The 22,694-nt window shown below is 38.8% G+C and overlaps 1 protein-coding gene across 10 annotated transcripts in view; it reads right to left on the minus strand.

Annotated features, from left to right (window-relative positions):
• Window positions 1-7,304: 7,304 nt before the first annotated feature.
• The window catches only part of MBNL3 (muscleblind like splicing regulator 3), a 113,954-nt gene continuing 98,564 nt past the window's right edge, over window positions 7,305-22,694 (minus strand). For 5 of the 10 annotated variants that reach the window (XM_058658880.1, XM_058658879.1, XM_058658884.1 and 2 more), the window contains 7 exons: window positions 21,988-22,179; window positions 20,510-20,746; window positions 15,810-15,963; window positions 13,548-13,583; window positions 10,433-10,527; window positions 9,436-9,509; window positions 7,555-7,777 (listed from right to left, as the gene is read on the minus strand). In XM_058658880.1, coding sequence (XP_058514863.1) covers window positions 9,453-9,509; window positions 10,433-10,527; window positions 13,548-13,583; window positions 15,810-15,963; window positions 20,510-20,746; window positions 21,988-22,179 — 771 coding nt within the window. In that variant the 3' untranslated portion in view covers window positions 7,555-7,777; window positions 9,436-9,452. Of the gene's footprint in view, window positions 7,778-9,435; window positions 9,510-10,432; window positions 10,528-13,547; window positions 13,584-15,809; window positions 15,964-20,509; window positions 20,747-21,987; window positions 22,180-22,694 lie in introns of all 10 variants that reach the window. The other 5 variants (XM_004587711.2, XM_004587713.2, XM_058658881.1 and 2 more) reach the window with 4 other exon arrangements.

Genomic DNA, 22,694 nt, shown 5'->3' on the forward strand with positions numbered 1-22,694 from the left:
CGATTAGTGTTTTTGATATGTTTAAAAATTTGATGGAACAAAGTATTAGCTTTTCTCACGCACAAAAACATTTTACTTCATCCATCACATTGTTATGGAACGGCTCCTGCCCATCTTGAAAAGAATGTAATAAGCAACTCTTGTTTCATGTATTACACCGTAGGGACAGCCTAGAAATGAATAACTAGGAAACACACATTTCTCATAATGTAACAGAATATGCCTTAGCATTTCTGAGACACAATAGAAAATCAGTAAGCATTAGCTTGAAATTCTTAGTTTTCTTTTACTAAAACACAGCTCTCCACTTTTTGTTAGTTAATTTCATAGGAACAAGACACCTAACACAATGGATGTATTATCTACATAATTCAAAACACTGAAGGTATATTTGGAAATAAATTTACTCTTGATAAAACATTGAAACAAATCACAAACTTAAATGTTGTAATAGGATTACTAACTATTACTAATCATTGATATACTAGGATGTGAATAGCTTTTAAGTGAATTTCGAATGTGTAAATATGGATTCATAAAAACAGACAAAGCAGTTTATATAGTTTATTAAAATAACAAAAATGGAAGTAGCATACTAAAATGAATTGCATAATGCACACTTATAAGCACTAAAGCACAATAACTTGGAAAAAGCAAAAAAAGGTATCTGCAGTTGAGGGAATGAGCATTTGGGAAGCAATTTATATTCATGAAATATTCTGATCAATATGTGAATCTGTAATTTGCACAGTTCTAATCATTTTCTTATAACAGGCATTTTTAAGATACCATTTTGAGGGGGCTTTAAATGTATTCTCTAATTTTCTATATTATTCTGAATTGTTTTATGAATTCATAAAGTTAGCCTTTAAAATTGTGTGTGTGGAGTTATTTCTTAAATCTTACATGTAATTTTGCAATCTGGGGCAAATGGCTTATTTTCTGCTAATGAAAGCAGCAACAATATCATGGTGGTATCATTCTCTCAACTGCTAGACACAAAAGACATAGCAACAAATAATTTGGTTTTCATCACTAAGAAATAGCAATTTTATGCAGAATAAAGCTTTGGAACCATGCATTCTATGACAACTAAATCTTTACATTTTGCATTTGGGGAGGGAAAAAAGCAGGCTGAAAAGTTTGGTTGATTTTAGGTCTTGTTACAAAGGTATTTTTAAGATGCCGAGCAAGAATTTTCGCAGTATTTCTCAAGAGTGGTGACTGAGTTCACAGTGATACTTTTTGTTTTCTTTTTAAGTTTATCATAATTGAGGGTGGGATCTATTTAAGGATGAAATTTCCCTAGAAATGGCTTTAGAGGTAAGAATAAGTGGGAGGGTTGAACATGCATAAAATAGTTAAACTAAATTGTTTCCTGGGCTTAATAATGGAGGCTAGTTTTTGGTGTTACAATCATTTATTATACTTTATTCCTTAAAATGTTTCATTTAAAACACAGCCAGTGTGTTCTAGCTCCAAAGAGTGCGACCTGGTGGCCATCGACATACACACTACGCCAAAAATTCCCTGGATAGCTTTTACGATGCTGCTAGCATCATTCCTACACTCTTATGGTCCTTCCTGATTTAGACTCTCATCTCACTACCCATTTTATGAAAATATAATTTTGCATCTTATAAATTCACAACGCAATGTCAACACAAGGACGTGTGTTGAAATGGGGAATGATGATGGTGATAAGGCTGAAGCTGTAGCTCCTACTTTCAAAATGGATGAACGTTTATATATCATTGATGGAAATGCTGGTCAGATTGTCAGGCTGCTTGTTGTATGACCTTAAGTGTAAGTGATTAAGGACTGGGTTGAGGGTGGAGGGATCAGAAATTTCTAGCCAACTGGCCCTGAGATACTGGGTAACTTGTAAGGCTTGGATTGCTTTCTAGCTTTGGCTTATTTTCCTGTCTTTGTGAGGGCTATCAAAATGAATTAACAATGCCCAACAGCAACTCCTTCAACTCTAGGATGGTCTCTTCCTCCAGGGCAGGAGCAAAATGCCCCAAGATGTGAAGGGCTCTAAGTACTTCCCTTAACCTTTCTAACTTCCATCTTGTTAGGCCTCACAGCCTTGGGGCATCAGAAAGCGGAATGGCTATCTGTAGGCGGTGTGGGAGTCAACCTGGCAGAGATGGGCTGACTGATATATTCTATTCCAGTTCCTATGTTATGTGAGATTTTAGCTGATTCTCTGATATTTGATTAAAGCCAAAGTGTGGGAGGCTGAAGTGGTCCAGTAAGGTATTTTGTAAATTGTCAAAGGTTGGTCAGAAAACAGCTCTCACCAAACAGGTATAATATAATTAAGACCATTTAGTAACTTGGGCCAGGAGCATGGTTTCCTTTGTTGAAGAGAATGAAATATGCTACTGCTGGCCATACTTAACTCTTAATTGAAATTGTTTCATGGTTGACCATTTGGTTCACAGGTCTGGATTTCTGGTCCACCTTAAGAATCTGATTGTCACTTAAATACACAGTACATGATAAACAGATGAACCCATAATCTTCTGTGAATGAAATCTGATTTTATCACAATGGGAATATCTAGCTTGCAATTTACAGGTTAGCTCCTTGCCACCACTAGTGTGTGTGTGTGTGTGTGTGTGTGTGTGTGTGTGTGTTCAGTGAGGATTACTTTAAAAGCAAGCAATCTTTGCTAGTGGCCTTGTTGAAAGGTGACATAATTCTAGTCTTGTTTAGAGTTGTTAGCTGAATTTGACCTTTAACTGGTACTAGTCTTCTTTTTCGGTGACCTATAGCGAACTAAAAAGCCTCCACACCAGCAAAGCAGCATCATGCTTTAGGTAAGTCTTCTAGAAAATACTTTTCCTTCTCAAAGCCTTAGAAAAGACTCTCTTACTAACTTTCCCACTATTCTCACAGACTTCTTATACTTTTAAAAAAGCTCCAAGGATTGCTTTCATGGACTATGTACATAAGTGCAAAAAAGGTGTGTCTCACACATTCGCACCCTAACTGAGACAGTTAACTGCAGCATATGTCTCTTAAACACTGTTAAGGGGTCATTCCACAGTATCTTTACGTATGGGTTTATAAGTAGGAATTGATTTCATGTTATGCTTTAGTTTTTATTTAGATGTACCTATGTTTATCAATCTAGGAAACCACTTTTTCAGCCATCACTATGCTGCTTACACAAGGTAATTTTGAACAAATAAAGTTAGAATGAAAAGGCAATTAATATATCATAAATGCAATGACTATGCTTTGAAGTCTAAATACTGTAGAATAACCCTATCTAAGCAACAAATCTACAAACTAGAAAGCCTGCTCTAGAATCCATGTGTTGAAAACTTTTTGAACAAAAAAGTTACACAAGGATACAAATTCTGTTTTCACATGGGACTTGAGAAACAAACAAACAAAAAAAAAAACCCAACCAATTCTGCGTTCTGAATTTGGAGCTGTAGCCTTCTATCTGCTCATGTTATCACAAATTCCGAGTTTACAAGTAAAATTATTACACAGGCACACACACACACACACACACACACACACACACACACAGAATTTCTAAAGGTAGCCATGTTGTAGTTTTGTTGCGAAAGCAACAACTAAATATAATTAACAATTACTATTAGTATATAAAGCCAGAAGTTTATTCTTAAACTGTGAACTGCAAAGAATAGTTAATAAACTACATTTTCCATCTTCTCATGCTTCAGTGTCAGTTTCGTACCTACGGAGGCAAGCTGAATATAAGGGGTCAAAACTAAACTTTTCCTAACTCAGCTTCAAAATGCAATTCATTATTTACATAGAGATATATAAATGCAGTGAAATAAAGCAGTGAAATAAGTTTAAAAATGAAAACATTGCACCAAACAGAGACTTGGTGCTCAGGACCTACATTTGCAGTCATCTTAATTTTAGCAGGTTGTAGGCTAAATTTGCAAAGACGTTTTTAGAGTCTTTTAATGGTACTTGTTTTATTGTCTTAGGCAGGCACTGGTAAAAGTAGGCCACTATCTTACTAAATCTATTGATCAGAACTGGAGACTCATGAATTTTACCTTCAACTGAAGTGAAACATAAGAGCTAAGAAGAATGAGGATTCCCGTTGACGCTGTGTGCGCCACTGCCTGGCTAACAGACAAAAAGAACTCAGGAGAAATAATGGCTGCACTTTATCCAAGAGCAACCTCATTTTCACTCTCCAAAGGGGTAAAGAAAGAAGCCAAGAAACATTCCAAAAAGCACATGAGCCTTTTTTCTTACCTAGTAAAAAAAAAAAAAATACATAGAAATGCAGTTTTTTCATTTAGACTTCACTCTGCTTAACGGTCTGGTCATTAAAACCTGATTCAAGTTGTAAAGATTAATTTAACTTGGTTCTTGCTGATGGCAGGAAGGAGGTTCTTGCTTTTTCCCAAACTGCAGAGCAGGTGAGGTGAGGCTTCCCATTAATGAACACAGCCTAACAGTGTAGGGCAACACTTATGGCAAGATCAAAGTGCTTTATCATGTTCAAAACCAGATGGAGAATGTGGATGGAGAAGGGGAGAGTGTTCCACATCACAGTCAACTACAAATTACAGACTCTAATCTAGAAAAGTGAAATGAAATGAAACAGCTGGTGGTGGAATCAGGCTCCAATTGCAAAAGTAAATACTGTATTTAAATAGCAATTTTATGAATCCATTTATTTTAATTTAATCTTACTTCCTCTTTAAAATATACTTATGTTATGGTCACATAATGTTCTTTTACTAATTGCAACTACTAAAATCTTCTTAAAAGATAATTTTTAGATTATTTTCTCTGTATTTTTGACCCGTTTTATCCACATTTCAGCACTCTTGCGAATTTCTGCAGAAGACTGAAAGAAGTGGACAAAAACATAGTTTGGGATAAATAAAAAATAGAGGCCCTTGTAAAATACAAAGCTTATAAAATGTCAACTAAGAATCACAAGTGTTTAGGATTTATATGTACAAGTCATCCAGAAAATTTTTGTTTAGAGTCACTGATTAGTTTTGTGACTTGTCTTTTTTAACTGGAGATTTATAGTCTAATGACTTATTTTTCTCTTCTTTATACAGAGATAATTTGAATAAGTCATTGCACAAGTAATTAAAAGAGTGCTATCTTTAATGAGATAGTATGCTGCATCAAAATGTCGAAGTACACAAAATTCATTTTTACACAAAAAAGTTCCCATCTTCATTAAGGAATACTTGTGCAGACAAACTGCGGGGTATCCTCGCTGGATTCTTGCAGTCACACTAATTCTCTGGGGAGGCACTGGTACAGATGGTACCACATGTAGTTCTGTACTCAATCAATTTCAAAAAGGCATACTCTTCTTTTTGTTTGTACTTCTCTAGCAATGTTATGATTTTAAGAAACAGAAATGAAGTGGTTCTAAGAGTCCACAGGTAACATGAGAGCATCTCTTGCTCTCTTGAGATGATTCTGGGGGAGAGATGGACATTGGCTCCTTAAAGATCAAGATTGCTTAGAAATCCTTGTGGATCAGGATCTGGATTGAGAATTGTGATCCAGAGGACATCAACCACCAGAGAGCAGGAGAACTTTGTTCTTTTGTATTCCGAACCACATTCACCAGCTTTGGGATAAGAACCCAAGTGTTCTGAATCCAAAACTAGGTGAAGAGGAGGAGCGATTGGGGAATCAGGACTGACAGTTCTGGGTCCCACAATGGCTATAGAGCTTTGGGCAAGTCACAGACCCTGGACCTCAGCTTCACCAATTGTGAAAAGATCTTGGCCAGTTCTATTCTTCTGTCATTTCAAAATACTCCTTGCTGGCTTAAGGTTTCCTAAATCAGATTTTCTTTTGTCATTTTCAAGAAAGAGGAAAACAGCAAGTTTAAAGAGTGCCATTTTAAAATTGTGTTGTTCTGAAAAGTTTATGGAATTTCATCAAAACTTGGGGGCTTGGAGTTTTATTTTTCTTTAAGCTCATTTATAAAGCAACTTTCAAAATGCCAGCAATGCAGAAAATTGTGGGACCAAAACTACAGTATATAAAATTTGATAGTTTTATACATTCTCACAAGTGAATATCTATTTAGTAGAAAAGATAAAATTTACCTAAGCTGATGTAAAACAAATCATGCTCTCTTTATTGTGTCATAATAGTAATGTTAATATGTGGCTGAGTAGTGTGGAGACTTGTCACCTATCATGCAGAACGAGTTACAATTTCATTTGGTTGTAAAAGAATCTCCCAAGTATTAGTAGTGTGAATTTATCTCAGGTATGTGGGATACCTCCATTTTATGCCATCTAAAGGGCAGCAAAATCTTCTTTAGTAGATAAAGGCAAACAGATTCCAACAAGCAAGAGACAGGTGTTGACACTGGGACAGGGAAATGCGTGTCACATATCCCAGGGGCTAGTGCCTGTGCTGAAGTACTCAACAGAACTGCAACCTCAAGCTGAAGTTAAAGACAGACGAGGACAGCTTTCCTAGTTCTTTCCAACAGATCAAATGATTCCCAATGCCTCCCTGCTTGTCTGTCCCCACCATTAGTCCAAACTTGTACTAAGACCTCCTCTGTGATCAATAGAGAAGGTTGTCCATTTGAAGAGGAAATGCCTCATTTGGAATCAATCCTCTTTCATGAGAGAGAACTGACTTCTGCTGCATTGTACCTGATTTATTCAAAGAATGGGCTAACGAGCAGGAGCCATTGGCATTGAAAAAAAAATGGCACTAGCATAAAAGGTTACACTGCAATGGTTTTACACACTTCTCTCCAATATGTTACAACCATCTGCATGCCCCTCTCTCTGTGGTTTATAACATGTCGTTTGCATACCTTTAAGTCCCCAGGTACCAGGTTTCTCAGCTGAAGATGACAAAAATGGCTCAGTTGTAGACACTCAGTTTAGGAGACAAGAGTCTTGAGCCATGAAAATGTAATTAACATTTTACCTAATTTTCAGTGTAAATGCTGAGAAAGTCATTAAAAGATAAACTCTTGTTGCTCACACTATTTAAGAGTAATGGATTAGGGTTAATTGTGAAGAAGTAACTATTTCTTTCACACACAAAATAATCGAACAATTTGGCTGCATTATATAAGGTCAGATTTGCAGGTACAACATACACACATACATGTTCAGGGACTGCTTAGGTTCTAAACAGAGAACATATTAATTTGAATTCACTGTCATGTTTTTCAACATATACTTCTTCACTAGTAACATTTTAGTTGAAGTCAAACACCACATATACACAGGAAAATACTACAGGAGGTCAAAACCTAACACAACACAATACAACAATGAAGAAAATGGTGCTGTTTGTATTTGTTACATCCTAAATCAACTCAATAAACGACCATGTAAACAAAACCATAACGTAACACTTCAAAACAGATAACATTTCTTCACCAGGAATGTGTAGTTAGCATACAGTTCACTGTGGAAATTCACTTAGCATAAAAGTTACTGAAACGAATCACTAAGAATAATAGAACAAGTTACAAAAATTCTATGATCATGTTTTACCCCACAATTCAAATGAGACAAATGATAGTACTAGTTTTCTACTCATGTTTTGTTTTTAATACCCCCAATTGGTTTTGTAACGCTTTCTTTTTATTTGAACTGGTTGGCAGCGATGTTTGCTTAATGTATGGACTGCACCATGCTTACAGTTGTATTGGTAGAAGAGGACATATGAGAATAGATATAGACAGGCCAGATGGAGGTTCTCAGGGAGAGATTCCGATACTCCATAACTCTGCTGTTCAGAATTTCAACTGAAATGGAGAAAACAAACAACAACAAAAAGAGTGAGAAACATTCATGGGTTATTGAACAAGGAGGCAGGAGTCTGTGAGTCTTGCTCCAGTTTTGTGAGTGAACTTAAAGCAAGATACTTCCTATTCTGAATTCCACAGCTGACATTTATGAAAATGGGACTGTTGAGAATGATCCCTGAGTGCCATTTGGCTGTGATAAGCCATGGCAAGTCCCAATTGAGTACTGTTGTTGCAAACTGCCCCAAATTAACACTGTTCTATGCATCATCTACACATGGCCAAAATCCGTTACTCACATTCAACTCCTTCAACAGGCATATATTGAGAAAATGTTGCATTTTGCGATATGCAAATATAAAATAAATTTTCTTTCTATCCGAATGACTTAAAGTTAGGCAGGAAAAACCCAAGTGTGAAGTATTTATAGCCCTGCACAAAATTATACTACTGACCTTCAGAGAAACTATCAATGCCAGTTACATCACTAAAGTGATTATGTTCTGTCAAACATGTCTGCATTAAGAATCGATTTTCCCAAACATGTTCTGTTGGGAAGTTAGCTGTATTTACCACTATTTTTTACCTTGATGTGAAAACAGCCCATTTGATTGGTCAGGTGTCAGACAAATTTACATTCTCACATTTGGTTCTGTTTTCAAGTTGCCACTATTCCAAATGAAACCCCTGAAATTGTTACAATGTCTAGATCTGTGAATCAGTCCACAAATACTCTCCAAGGAGTCTTTTGAAAACACTCCTTACTATCGACTGAAGTTGGTTACCTATTGTGCTGTTAACTATTGGCTCTGTCCAAAACAGTTAGTGTTCTAGGCCTATGTGTCCCTAGCAGGACTAAGGGGTTAGTGACAGTGTAGGGAGTAAGCATGTAGGGAGTAAGCGTCTCCTTCGATTAAATAACACACGTTGACTGTGAGAATTCAAATGTGCAGTGATTAACACATGCAATTCAGAGTCAGCACCCTTGTTTAATTAATGCCTAGAATCAAGAGAACTGCAAGTCCTAAGTGGCTTCAAAAGTCATGCTTTCTGAGTGATGGCTCAGGTTAGTCTGTGGCTCTATGCGTTCTTGGCCGTGTGAAAAGGAGATGAAAAGTAAAGGGGTGGGGAAAGCAGCAGCAATCACATTTTAAAAGCCACAATTTCAATGACAACAATTCTCCCTGAGATGCATGGGAAGCGACACAATGCAGCACATTATGGAAGCAGTGTTTTCTCCAGCGTTACAGGAGGAGTACATTTGTTACTGCCTTCCTGAGAATCATCTTAGTCCAACTCTGACAAAACTGCTTTATTTACTTCAATTAAGAAGTGAAGTCTATAAACATGTTAAAGAACTAAAACTGAAAAGTCATCTGTGCCTTTCGTTAACAAATCGTAACCTTATAGTAACAGGAAACTTCAGCATCACTAAGCTCTCTGGAAAAACACAATACCAGCTATCATTTCTAAACTTAAACAACAGATTTTCACTCTCATACTTCAAGTTAGACAATTTAGAATATCTAAGTAAAGATCTATTTTATAAGCCATAGTTATCAGTGAAAGTATTGACCCAAACTTGTAAGAAATGCAATTGTGTAAATAAGAGATATAACCTATGAATATTATTTATATTAATACTTAAAGAAACTTACTGTTCTACTGGTAACTTCTACATCTGTGAAACAAACATGCTGCTATTCAGTTCATCTATTGATAATTGGGGCATCTACAGTAGCAAAAAAGATTTTAGATTAACATAGTTTCTTAAGAGAATTCTGCTTTGTTCACTGCTTGGACATGGTAATCAATACCCATACTACTTTTCACAAAAATAATTTGGGCATTATTAGTAATTTCAACTGATATTTCATTTTGCAAAGCACAGATTAGAACATAGGTTGCTCCTCCAATGAATTAGAGCCTTGTGTGTTTCACGGTTTTCACAGCTATAATTTAAGCTGAAATGGAGCATGTAGTCAGCACAGTTAGCACTTCAATAAGGCAAAAACATAGGCCATTACATTAGACAATAATTTATGCTATGTTTCTCCATAAAATCTCAAGACTCCCCCAAAACTTCTAATTTGCCCTGTGGCTCTGCCTGGGAATCCATAAAGCAAATGAACATCCAAACAACACAAGCATATCTAATGTCTGCGTGAGGAGACATTTTTGATAAAATCACTTGCACTGATAAGGATATCTGTGCAGTGGAAAGAAATGTGGTATCTTTCCTTCCAGCAGCCCTGAATGGACAGGTAATGATTGCACTAAGTCAAAAATCAAACACAGCAACCAAAACAGCAATACAACAAAATGAATCTTCCTCTTGGCCAATGAGGAAGCATTCCAGAAACATTTAGTACAGCATACACATTTGAGGATTGGTGAGAGAGCAACAATTGGATATAGGTTATCAAGAGTGTCTGGCCATCAAATAAAAACGAGTAAAGCTGTTGATGAACCTGGAGATGAACAGCAAAGCACACACCACAAGTACTCCAAAATACACACAAAGCCAGAACTTCTAAATGTGATCATTGCTTAGCAAACATACAATACAGACCAATGTCACCAATCCTGAAAGCATGTACTGTGCTCTACCAACACAATGTCACAGGTTCCAACAGGTGAAATAAATGAGCAAACCTGATTGCCTGTAGGTGCTGCAGCGAAGGGAACGGTGGTGGCAGGTGCTGGTGCTGCAGACACAGTGGTAGGTGTAGCACTGTGCATCATGGGCACTTTCAGTAGGAAACCATGGAAGCAACACATGGAAGAGTGGAGCATTTATGTAACCATGACATATACGATGGAATGGGGCATGGTAGGCATCACAGCAGCAAGCCATATGATATCGTCATGATGGATACACCAGTGTGCAACATGCAGTCACAGTCAGTGCAAAGCAACACAGCATGAAAGGGGGAAATTTAAAAAGAGAAAAGGGGAAATCCAATTATAGTTACCATTAAGGAAAATGGAACCAATCTCATCATTTAGTAAATTTTTGAGCAAAATCACAATGTTGTTGACTCAAAAGGCCACATTTTCCGCAGAGACTATAATGAGTACATATGGACACCTCCCCGAATTGTATGTTATCAGGGCTATCTAGCTGAGACTAGTTAAACAAATTTCACATTCACAAAGAGTATATGTTGTGAACTGCTGTTTGGGTTCTTTGTCTTATGCACATGAGTGCAGCCACTAAATTCGCAGGTGCAGAGGGACAGTTATACATGTATACTTACCGAATCTGCATGCCAACAATGTGATCCATTCGGTTGGTATGTGGTAGGGGAGCAGATATGAAGAATACAGAGGCCTATGTGTGTAGGTTTTTAAGTATGTCTCTGGCAAACTCCTAGTAAACTTTGGCTGTTTGTCATCAGGTTCATGGAGGACTTCATAGTAAATCTTGCCTTCACAGCAGACACTACAGCTACAATGGCTAGCAGCTGCAAAACTTCTTTCGGGATGTTTTCTCTTTGCCTCTTCTAGTTTCTATCTCATTTTGAAAGCTTTTTGGATGCTCCTCTAATTTCTGGCTCATTTTGGAAAGCAAACCAGGGAATTAACGCGTGAATGGCAAGCATGCATGTACAATAATTTGTCATGTCTGTATCAATTGAATTCAGATTTTAGGAGTCTACAGAGAAAGTAAATGGCTGGAGAGAGGAAAATTGACATATGCCTTGTCATAGGAACCCCAAAGTTCATTCCATTCACATGATGATCCTCAGAGACTCTGGCATTCTCCCTTCTACTCTTTTTTTTTTTAAGATTTATTTATTTTTATTGGAAAGGCAGATATATACAGAGAGGAGGAGAGACAGAGAGGAAGATCTTCCATCCGATGATTCACTCCCCAAGTGACCACAATGGCCACTGCTGTGCCGATGCGAAGCCAGGAGCTCTTCCTGGTCTCCCAAGCAGGTGCAGGGTCTCAAGGCTTTGGGCCATCCTCGACTGCTTTCCCAGGCCACAAGCAGGGAGCTGGATGGGAAGTGGGGCCACCGGGATTAGAACCGGCACCCATATGAGATCCCGGCACGTGCAAGGCGAGGACTTTAACCACTACACTTTCACGCTGGGCCCTCCCTTCTACTCTTAATTTTTTTTTTTTTAATTATTTTCCATAGGGACCCAGCGCAATAGCCTAGTAGCTAAATCATTGCCTTGCCTCTGCCGGAATCCCATATGAGTGCTGGACCGTATCCTGGCTGCTCCATTTCCCATCCAGCTCCCTGCCTGTGGTCTGGGAAAGCAGTTGAGGACGGCCCAAAGCCTTGGGACACTGCACCCGCGTGGAGACCTGGAAGAAGCACCTGGCTTCAGATCGCCTCATCTCTGGCCGTTGCGGCCACCTGGAGAGTGAGCCAGTGGATGGAACATCTTTCTCTCTTTCTGTCCTTTTCTCTGTAAATCTGCCTTTCCAATAAAAATAAATAAAATCTTCAAAAATTATTTTGCATGATACACTTCGGTAGGTATAGGGATTCCCCCCTTGCCCTCCCCATTCTCCCTTCCACTTTTCTGCAGTGACTTGTCTGTCCCTTACTGTCTCGCACACCAGTTCTGAAAGCACTCATGGTTTCCCTTTGGGAGCACACTGACCGAGCAGCAGCAGCACCACTAAAGCATGCAGTTTGCATTCCTAAGCAAGCTCTAAAGGGAAAACGACAGAGGAGCAACCCGGAGAAAACAGTCACAAAATGTAAAGGCACACACACACATCTTTTTTTTACACTAGGAGAAGTTTGTTTCCCTAATCAGATGCATATCATGTCCTTGTTAGCATCAGGGGAATTTCGCTAATTCCTACAAGGGTCAGCCAATCGCTCTGTAAAACAGGCTTCTAATGCCCAGGGTTCAGGTTTTGTTGCATTAATGAGGGCTGCTCCTAGGTGGTTGTTATTCTGACTTTTGTTTTTATCTCAATATAGCCTGCTAATGCTTTATGAGCTCTGTTATCTATTCAGGTCTGCAATGGGATGGAGCGCTAATGTAGTACAAACTCTCAAAAAGATTAGGAAGAGGTAGATTGGTTGAGCTGGTGAGGAGGGCTCATTGCTCCCTGCTTCTGTCTGTTCCTTCTGTCTGTGTCCCTAAGGACTATAGGAGCTTTCCTACCTACTTAGTATTAGTAAAGGACAAAATGGCTTAGAGACAGCGACCATGCTGTATTGGGGGCTAAGTTAGGATCTGCGTGTAAAAAACTGCTAGGAATCACACACTCGCCCAAGAGTCCATGTGAAATGAACCCATTGGGCCTAAATGTTGTGTAGCTGATGCTTCATCCTACAACACAACAGAAATTCATTACAGAAGTAATTCATTCAGAGTACACTAGTTTTGCTCCATTTAGCCTTTTTCAACATGTGAGTATCAAATGGTATAGATTACATGATTACATAGATTACATGATTCTTCAGAAATTAAAGAACGAAACTGCTCAGTCTGGCATTGAAAAGAAACATATAAAATATTTCCGGTGCAAGATTTACGGCACAAATATGGTACAAATGTTAGGGTTAGTACTTGGCCACAGTGGCAACCAAGTAGGACTTGAGAAAGTAGGATTATTTTGATTTCACAAATAGAAGAAAAAGAAAGTGCCACATTAAATGTTAAATACCCAGAAAGTCCCAGAAAGTGTCCAGCTACCTCATTCAGTCACTCTTTTTTTTTTTTCATAGTCACAACAGATGAAACAATTTTTCAGGTAAGAAGAAATTAAGAATTTTTGTACAAAACCTACCAATATTTGAAGTGGGTGCCATGCACAGTATTGGCCCTGTACACCATGCAGAAAAGCGTGGAAAGTAAAGAAAAGAGATAATTCATTATTACAGCTTTACTGAGAGAGATAAATTTTAAATAGAAAGATAATTTTTGGCAATACCAAGTAATGCGTATATACAAACCCAGTAATCACCAGGCTTACAAACACAGATTAGCTTTAAGATCACAAATTTAGATATTGAAAGTTAATTCTTGAATTCTTAGGTACAAAAAAAACCTTTAATTTTTCTTTAAAGGAATTATTTCACTGAAGTCACCAATGTATTGTGAACATAAATGTTAAATAGTTATCACAAAAATAATGTTTATTACTTTCAAAGAATGCTATGGGATCTACCACCTGGTGTTCATATTTCTATTTGGAGCATTGATGTATTAACACTGCCTCCTCTCCCTCACTGCGTCTGAGGACTTGAGTGTGAACATAGCCGTAACAATGGTTTGTTTCCATGGAAAAGGGAGCTCTTACCTAAACAGATTTCTGGTTTTGCTCATGATATAGGGAAAGAGGTTTCCTTCTGATATTTTGTCTTATCATATGGCAAAAAAGTGCAAGTTTTAAACAAAGTTAGTATGGAATTTTAAAAACCTAGATTGAATATCATCAACTTTGCCATGTTCATTCACCTTGCCTACACTTCCTGGGAAAGTCGGAAGTAGCTGAAGTGGGTAATCTCATATGGAGGTAAATTATCACATTTTCTGAGGAAACAACAGATGTCAGAAATAAAGCCTGCACCAATTCATATGGTTTTCACTTTTACTCTGTAGAAACTCTGTGTTTTTTTTTCTCTTGGAATTGCAGGAAAAACCTAATCTGTTATCCATTAATGATAACTTTTAAAGACTGATATAAAATGTACAAAGAATTACATTTCCCCCCTCAGAAACTATTGTATAAATGCATAAAAGCTGTGTAATGATTATTTGCTATTTATCTGAGAGGTACAGAGGGAGTCAGAGGAAAGAAAGATACACCACGTGCTGATCCACTTTCAAAACGCCTGAACCTGGGAGCCGGAAACTCAGTTCAGGCCTCCCATGCAGATGGCAGGTGCCATGAATTCAGTGACTGTGGTTGTGTCCTAGGATCTGTATTTTCTGAAGCTGGTGTCAGGAACGGAATCTGAATTTTTAAGCCAGATACGCTGATAAGGAATGTGGTCACATCTCATCTATTATACTGGATGCTCACTCCAGAGCTGTGACTTAAATGATGTCATGAAGAACTACGACAATGTAGACTTCAATGTGTAAAGACTGGGTGTGTTTTTTGTTTTTGTGAATTTCTTCCACTTCATTAACTGATTAATTTACTCATTAACTAATGTTTTTTTTTCAAACCATAATTTACTCAAGTGTTCAGTGTGTTTATATAATTAATGATGCTTTCTAAATTAATTTTTGAAGTTTGTGTTATTTTCACTTACTCATTTACAAAGTGGAGCTTTTTAGAATTCTGACAATCCACCATCCCCAATGGTTAATATTTTTAACGTATTTCTAACAGTTTCCATGCTCAATCTTAAAGTACCGACCACTGGAAGAAATTTATTTTCATGCACATATGGCATTTTTTTTTTTTTACCAAATTCTGATTTAAAGTTTTCTATCATCTTGACATAAAATTGTTACACTATTAAACACAGTTGGATGTAAGAGGTAACAATATGTGTTGCAAAGCACCATAAAATATATATTTCTGTATTTTTACGTTGTTAGGGTTTTATGCTATGTTATATTCAAGAGCTGGAGGCAACAGGTAACTGTTTTACATACACTGTGCTACACCATAAGTGTAACTTACTGTAGCTACTTTGGGTATATTAAGGAAATGTGGGATATAAATTTTTTTCAATGTTAAAAGGAAGTTATTAATTTATTATGCTACAGACCATGTCTGTGGGAATGATACCTAAGAGTTAAGAAATTAGTTTGAGACTGAATCAAGTAAATCAGTTATAAGAAGGAAAAAATAAGAACTGCTAAAAAGAGAAATGTGACTACTTTCTCCCAATTTGATTTCAAATCATTAACTTTCAGGAATCACAGAAGAACAGGTTGCTCCAGATACTAGCAGATCAAGCATGCTTGCCTTGTTTGATTTCTGATCGAAATACATGTCGACAGTTCTCCTAGCTAAACGCTTTGGAAGCTGCTATGCACTGTACACATTTACAACATCATGAACTTCACCAGGCCCAGAGCCTGTTCTTACCTGCAGGGATAAATGCCGGCTGCGGGAGCTGCAGGTTACCCCCCATAGCCTGCTGGCAGTGGAAAACACTCGGATTAAACATCGGAGTGGCACCATTGGTCTTCTCAATTCCCATTCTCTTTGGTATCAGTTGAACTGCACCAGGCTGAAGGGCCTGTCGGGGGATCAATGCATTAATCACTAGTAGCACAGAAAGAAAAAAAATACATAAATAAAAAGCATTGCAACAAGCAGCAACTATAGATGCCACAGCCAGGGGATCCTGAGAAGATATTCACCAATCAGCAGCCAAACAGCAAGGAAACCAACCGGGGAGACCAGCAGTTCACCAGAGGAGTTGTTCATCCTAAACACAAAATTAAACTATGGGCTGGGAGTGGGTGAAAGGTTGCCAGCGTCACAGATTGAAACATTTCTAAGGCACATGGTAACATAAAACTGTTACAGCAAATAGCAATTACAAATGGACAGCTTAGGGATGTTCACCGTTAAGCCTCAAAAATGAGATTAGCAGAAGCAAAAAATGTAGCAGGAAAAAACCTTTTGGCCCATTATAATTCCAATATGGATCTATGAGCTCACAGTATGCTAGGTTATAAAGCCTAAAACACATGCTGGAAGATCACAAGCTCGAGCCCCAGAAACCAAAATTCAGCTTATGCAGACTTCAAGTTCAGGTTCTACAAGTTCTAATTAAAATGTAAGGCGAATGCCAACAAAGCACTTCTCTCCCACTGCCTCTCTCACCCGAGCATCAGTGAGCAAAGTGTATTCCGTTTTTATCTATGGAGGCTTTCCTGGCATTTCAACGAGTGTTGTTTTGTTTGTTAAGACATTATAAAGTTTAATTCTAAAACCCATTATCCTTTTAAAACTCTCCTTTCCGGTCCATGTTTCCTTGAAAAAAAAAATGATTGTTCTTACAATTCTCAAATATGCCTGAATCACATTTGTTAGAGAAGTTTCATATTACTTTACATTCCTTTATATTTGAGAGGCAGAGAGACCGACAGAGCTTCCAGCTGCTGGTTCATTCCCCAAAGGTCCACAACCACCAGGACCCAAGCCAGGATACCAGGAGCTGGCACCGAGCTGCTGAGCTCCCACTGCTGCCTGCCAGAATGTGCAGTGGGAAGCTGGAGTTAGAGGCCAGCACAGGGACTCAAAACCCAGGCACTCAGATGCAGGATGCAAGTGTCTTAGCTGGTCTGTTACCTGCTAGGCCAAATGCTAATTCTACTTTACTTCCCCCGCCCCCAACAAATTGCACATTACTTAAAATACATGTCCCAACAAGAACAATGAGGTATCTCCAAATCCTTAAGGAGATGGGAACACTTGGTGTTCACTGAAGCAACTTTCCTGGTCGAAAACATGGTTCATGCCATGACATCCTTATTCATGTGAATGATGAAGATCTAAAGGTGCCAAGGTTTTCTTTTGGGAACTTTGTTCTCAGTACACATAGTGTGGCAGGTAAACATTTTATTTCTCCTGAATAAACAAAAGCAGGCTTAAATGAGTAAGGTTAAAATTAACTGCATCTGAAACTGGCAAAGAAACTGGAAAACGTGATTTAGCATTTCAAATGCCTCTGTCACCACGAAGGCAGGACACTACTTCCATAAGTATTTAAAGAGTTTGCTTTGGTGTAAGCAGATGATTTTCATTTCCCCAGCAAGTTAATGCCTGATATGATTGTCAGAGCCAGCGTGTTATAGCCCAGTAAACCACACTTTGGAGCAGGGCTCAGAGAACCATTCAACTGATAAATGCTGGCAAGGTCACACTGTTTGGTTGCTACTGAGGGTCTGTCCTGGCAGGTGAGTGTACAGTTCTGACTGGGATAAGCTTGCACTATTATCAACATTTCTGTGATCCACACCAGCTGGGGCCTCAACAACCTCATTAATTTGCAAACAAAACAAAACAAAACAAAACAAAACAAAAAAGCGAAACAAAACCAAACCCTGAATGAAGTAAATATCAGCTCTCTAAATCCTTTAAAAATAATACACACAGGGCCTGGCATGGTAGCCTAGCAGCTAAAGTCCTCGCCTTAAACGCCCTGGGATCCCATATGGGCGCCGGTTCTAATCCCGGCAGCTCCACTTCCCATCCAGCTCCCTGCTTGTGGCCTGGGAAAGCAGTTGAGGATGGCCCAAAGTCTTGGGACCTGCACCCGCATGGGAGACCCGGAGGAGGCTCCAGGCTCCTGGCTTCGGATCAGCTCAGCTCTGACCATTTTGGCCACTTGCGGAATGATGGAAGATCTTTCTCTCTGTCTCTCCTCCTCTCTGTATATCTGACTTTCCAATAAAAATTAAAAAAAATAAATCTTTAAGAAAAAAAATACAAAAGTTGAGTTCATTGAAGTCAATCTCACCTGTGTGCATAAACATGGTAAAATTTTTTTTGACAAAGTATTTTCATTCTGAATCCTTACATGTATAAGAACCTTAAACCTTTTCACCAAGCCCTCACCTACTTAAGGCTTACCTCCAATTCCTGTGGGCTACCTTCATCTTACCACTAAGACCTGCTCCACTTAGTGACTCAGAAAGGAACTTTATCAATGTTCACAGTATCAATTGGATGTTCGCTAGCTGAGGCTACTTGGAAAACCAGGGAAAATCCAATTGGAAGATGAGCTTATTTTGGTACAAGTTTGAAACCCTTGCATAGTTCCTCCTTAATATGCATTTTCCATGAGCTTTTTTTTTTTAAAGATTTATTTTATTACAAAGTCAGATATACAGAGAGGAGGAGAGACAGAGAGGAAGATCTTCCGTCCACTGATTCACTCCCCAAGTGAGCCTCAACGGGCCGGTGCGTGCCGATCCGATGCCGGGAACCAGGAACCTCCTCCAGGTCTCCCACACGGGTGCAGTGTCCCAATGCATTGGGCCGTCCTCAACTGCTTTCCCAGGCCACAAGCAGGGTGCTAGATGGGAAATGGAGCTGCCGGGATTAGAACCGGCGCCCATATGGGATCCCAGGGCGTTTAAGGCGAGGACTCTAGCCGCTAGGCCATGCCGCCGGGCCCTTCCATGAGCTTTTAAAAGATTCTTCATATAATATTTAGCTGTCTAAATGGAAATCTGGGGCTGACATAGGTATTTAACGAAGCATACTCAAATAATCAGAAATGAGCAGACATATAGTAAGGCCCTATGCCTGGGTCTGGATATGAGTTTATATGGCACAAATAAGCTACGGCTGTGCATCTCCTGTGCACGAAGATATTCATTTCTAAGGGAGTAACTGCACTCAACTCCTTTAATAAGCCCATGCTATTTCTAAACTCTATGCAGCCAACCTAAGTCATCAAAACATTGAAGGCTTAAACCCTGCAAGGAACAGTCTAGATTCCTTACTCTTTTCATAGATTAAAATTCTCACCATTCAAATAGATTTACAGGAAAAAAAAAGTGGCGTGTATTTTTTTTTAACATGCCCTAACAAAAAGTATGTTGTCCAGATCAAGGGAAAGGTTAAATTCTACGTCAGGGCTCTGATCCTCACAAAGCAATGGGTCGAATTCCAAAAGACAGTCATTGAGACCACACAGACTGTCCAAAAAACACTGCTGTGCCCTGGAAACCATAATCTACAAGCAAAAGTTGGGGGAAAATTTATGTGTTTTGCTTAGATAAAAGAATCTCACATGGGCTAGCCATTGGCTTGTTTAGTGAAGTTCCATTTGCAACCAGGTAGATGTCAACCCAATATGTGGAAACCTTCCTGAATTGGGATGTTTGAAAACAAAGGAATGCCTCTTGTGAGGAGGTAAGGGTTCTGTTACGGAGCGTGAACTGTGAGCATGCTTGAAGAAATTCAGTTCACACTGCATTGCCTGGCTCCAGGGTCAGGCATGGTGCTTTGTTTTTTGTTTTGTTTTGGTTTGCTGTTTGTTCGTTTGTTTGTTTTTCCTTAGAGTTTGTCCCTTATTGAAACTGGCACACATAAGTTACCTAAGGAAAAGTCCAGGTAGAGAAAGACATATAAAGGGAGCAGCACTTTGAAGGCCTTGACAGTTGTGACAAACTTCAATTAATCATCCCTTGTACTTCTCAAGGTTATCAAACTGCAGAGTTACTCCAAGAGTTTTCCCATTTTTGTCCTGTCAGTAGGCAAGGCCTCCGGTCCCTAGCGGGCGGAATTCCACTTCAGCCTCTGTGTCACCTGCTGCCCTTCCTCTCCCCTCTGTTAATAGCATGCCGCCAGAAAGAAAAAGCAACATCAACCACACAGGGAGACTCCAATCTATTTCAGATCCCATTTTACTCAAGTGTTTTGTTTTGGAAACAAATTAAGGATGGCGGGAGTAAAGTGCCACTGACAGTGGTTTGCAAAGTAAAGGCAACTTCCCCTCTCTCTAAGGTAGTTAGACTACGGGAAAGTACTCAAAAATAATTCACTGCTACAAATCATGGGCTCTGCCCTGCCTCTGAAATGGGAGAAAGAGCCCAGTACGTTAAATTAATTAACAAAGCTTTTAAATAATTATCTTCAGAAAAATCTTAACAAATAGAGAACAGTAAGGTTGTCTTTTTTCTAGCTTCTAGGCTTGACTGTTCCTATTAAGGTTCATTCATGAGCAGCCAACATTACAGTCACAGGCTATGAGACAAATTGGGGGATATATGAGTCATTTAGTCATTTAGCAGAGACGGGCCACAAGTTCAGCCTGCTCTTACCATGGCACTTGCAGTTGAGTGGTTCATGTGGTGATGAGCTGCCTTGAGCTTGGCCTGCAGATGTGCCGGAGGATGAAAATACTTGCATTTCTCCCGGGAGCATCGACCTTTGATATAATCCATGCAGACCGTCACAGTGTTATCTCCCACTTCGATCATGGAAACATCCGTAGGGTGAGCGTAGCGGCAATCATTCTCCCCACGGGTGCAATTTCCACGCTGAAATTCTCGGCAAACCTAAACGAAGAGAGAAAACCAAACGCATGCACACACACACACACACACACACACACACGTAGGTATCACAGTGATGACTGGAAGGTGATGGGTTATTTATTTTGCGACTGGATGTAGAAAGTAATCCTCAACGTTGTGCCGTTTGTTTAGGAAGCGGCTAAAAAGATGAGGGAGAAACCCAAGTCCACTCACCAGGAGATACACTTCTTCCTAGAAAGCAACTTCCGTCCCTCCCAAAAGGAAGCAATCTGTTTTCACTCCATTGAAATGAAAGTGCTTAGAAATACATTGGAAACCAAGTTTAACCCAGTTAATACAAGTATAACTGTTTGTTCGTTTGTTTTTGTAAGATGTGAGTCTTCACTGCTCTGCTGTTTCCACTTTAGTGCTCAGCAGTGTGCTGCTAGGTTTTCACATACTGAGTTACATGCAAAATCAGACTCCGTTACAACTGATAGTCCTGCAACGAAGTTCATGGGGATGTGAATTATGGCAAAACTACACCTGGATTGCAAAATGTTTATGCAGTAGATTAGCATTTGTCTTTTAAGTCTTTCAAGTACCAATCTTTGAATTTGGTGAATCTTCAAGCGTATATGGGGTTGCCAATGGTGTCAACTTTGTGAGAAACTATTTTTTTTTAGCATACAAAGAATGGAAAATAGGAGGTGATCTAAGGACTTTGAGAAATCTAAAAGATGTATGAAATTTCTTTTAGAATTCTTAGGCGTTAAGTGATATTTACTTTCTAGTAAAACGTTCTTTGTATTGTATTGCTTTATAGAGGTAAAATTTTACCTGTAAGTTAATCCACATAAATTGAAAAGTTCAACAATTTTAAAGGATGTAGTACATCTTTCTTAAAATGTTGACACAGCCTTACACTGTTTTCTGTCTGCTGGTTATAGTAAGTAGATTCATTAGTAAATACAAATACACTAATCCTATTTTGATAAGTTGGAGCCTGGGCACAAGGAGCGTTCATATCCAGATTCCCTGTGTCACAGACCACTGTGTGACTGTGTACATATAAAATGTTATTTGACCTATTACACAACTGAATCAGGGCATAATGTGGTCTAACTGCAATAGCAGAATGCTTAATATTTTTTCTGGAGTTATATTCTGTATGCCAAAAAGCTAGGGAGCCCCCATTTGAAATACATTAGGCTCTGAGAATATTGTTTATATATAAGGCACATAGCTAGTTTACAGGTATTCATATATTTCTTTACAAATACCTCCAGTTTGTCTGACCGCATCGGTTTTGGACCAACAGTTCCAGGCAATGCGTAAGGTGGGTTTCCAGAGATCAAAACAGGAGCATTTGGTACAAGTTCAGCAGGAACCAGGCTCATCCCATGATGAGGTATGTAAGGGTTGAAAGCCATGGCAGGATTAGGTGCAAGTGGCGGATTCATTGGAAAAGAAGTCTGTAGGTTTAAAAGAGGGGAAATAAAAGGGGTGTTACAGGCAACAGATTCATTTTATTACACAAGGAGGCATTAATTTAGAACTATCAGAATTAGTAGTCACACAGAAATTTATCATTGTTCCTTCTGATTTTTGGTAATATTTATTCTCCTTTGGAATTGCTTTAAACTAACAAATATCTAACAGTAATTTTATTGATAAAATGATTAAATGAGTTAGCCAAATTAAACCTCATTGTTAGAATCTGTTCCAAGTGTATTTTCTCTTTTACTACCAACAAAGCATGTCTTGAATGACAATGAGCCAATCTCTGCTCTCTTCCCACAGGTTTGGCTTTTGCAGGAGATTCTAGAAAACCTCTATTTTCTACCATCTTCTTCCCTGTCAGTACTACAGGGCTCAAAGGCTGCCTGTCCTACCACAACACCCCACCAGTTATTGCTAAGCATTGATTTTGCTTCTTTTCTTGGCCTGGCTGACAACAAAAGCCTGTCAGGAACTGTGGAAGAAAGAG

The sequence above is a fragment of the Ochotona princeps genome, chromosome X (assembly GCF_030435755.1).
Source record: "Ochotona princeps isolate mOchPri1 chromosome X, mOchPri1.hap1, whole genome shotgun sequence".
Lineage (NCBI taxonomy): Eukaryota > Metazoa > Chordata > Mammalia > Lagomorpha > Ochotonidae > Ochotona > Ochotona princeps.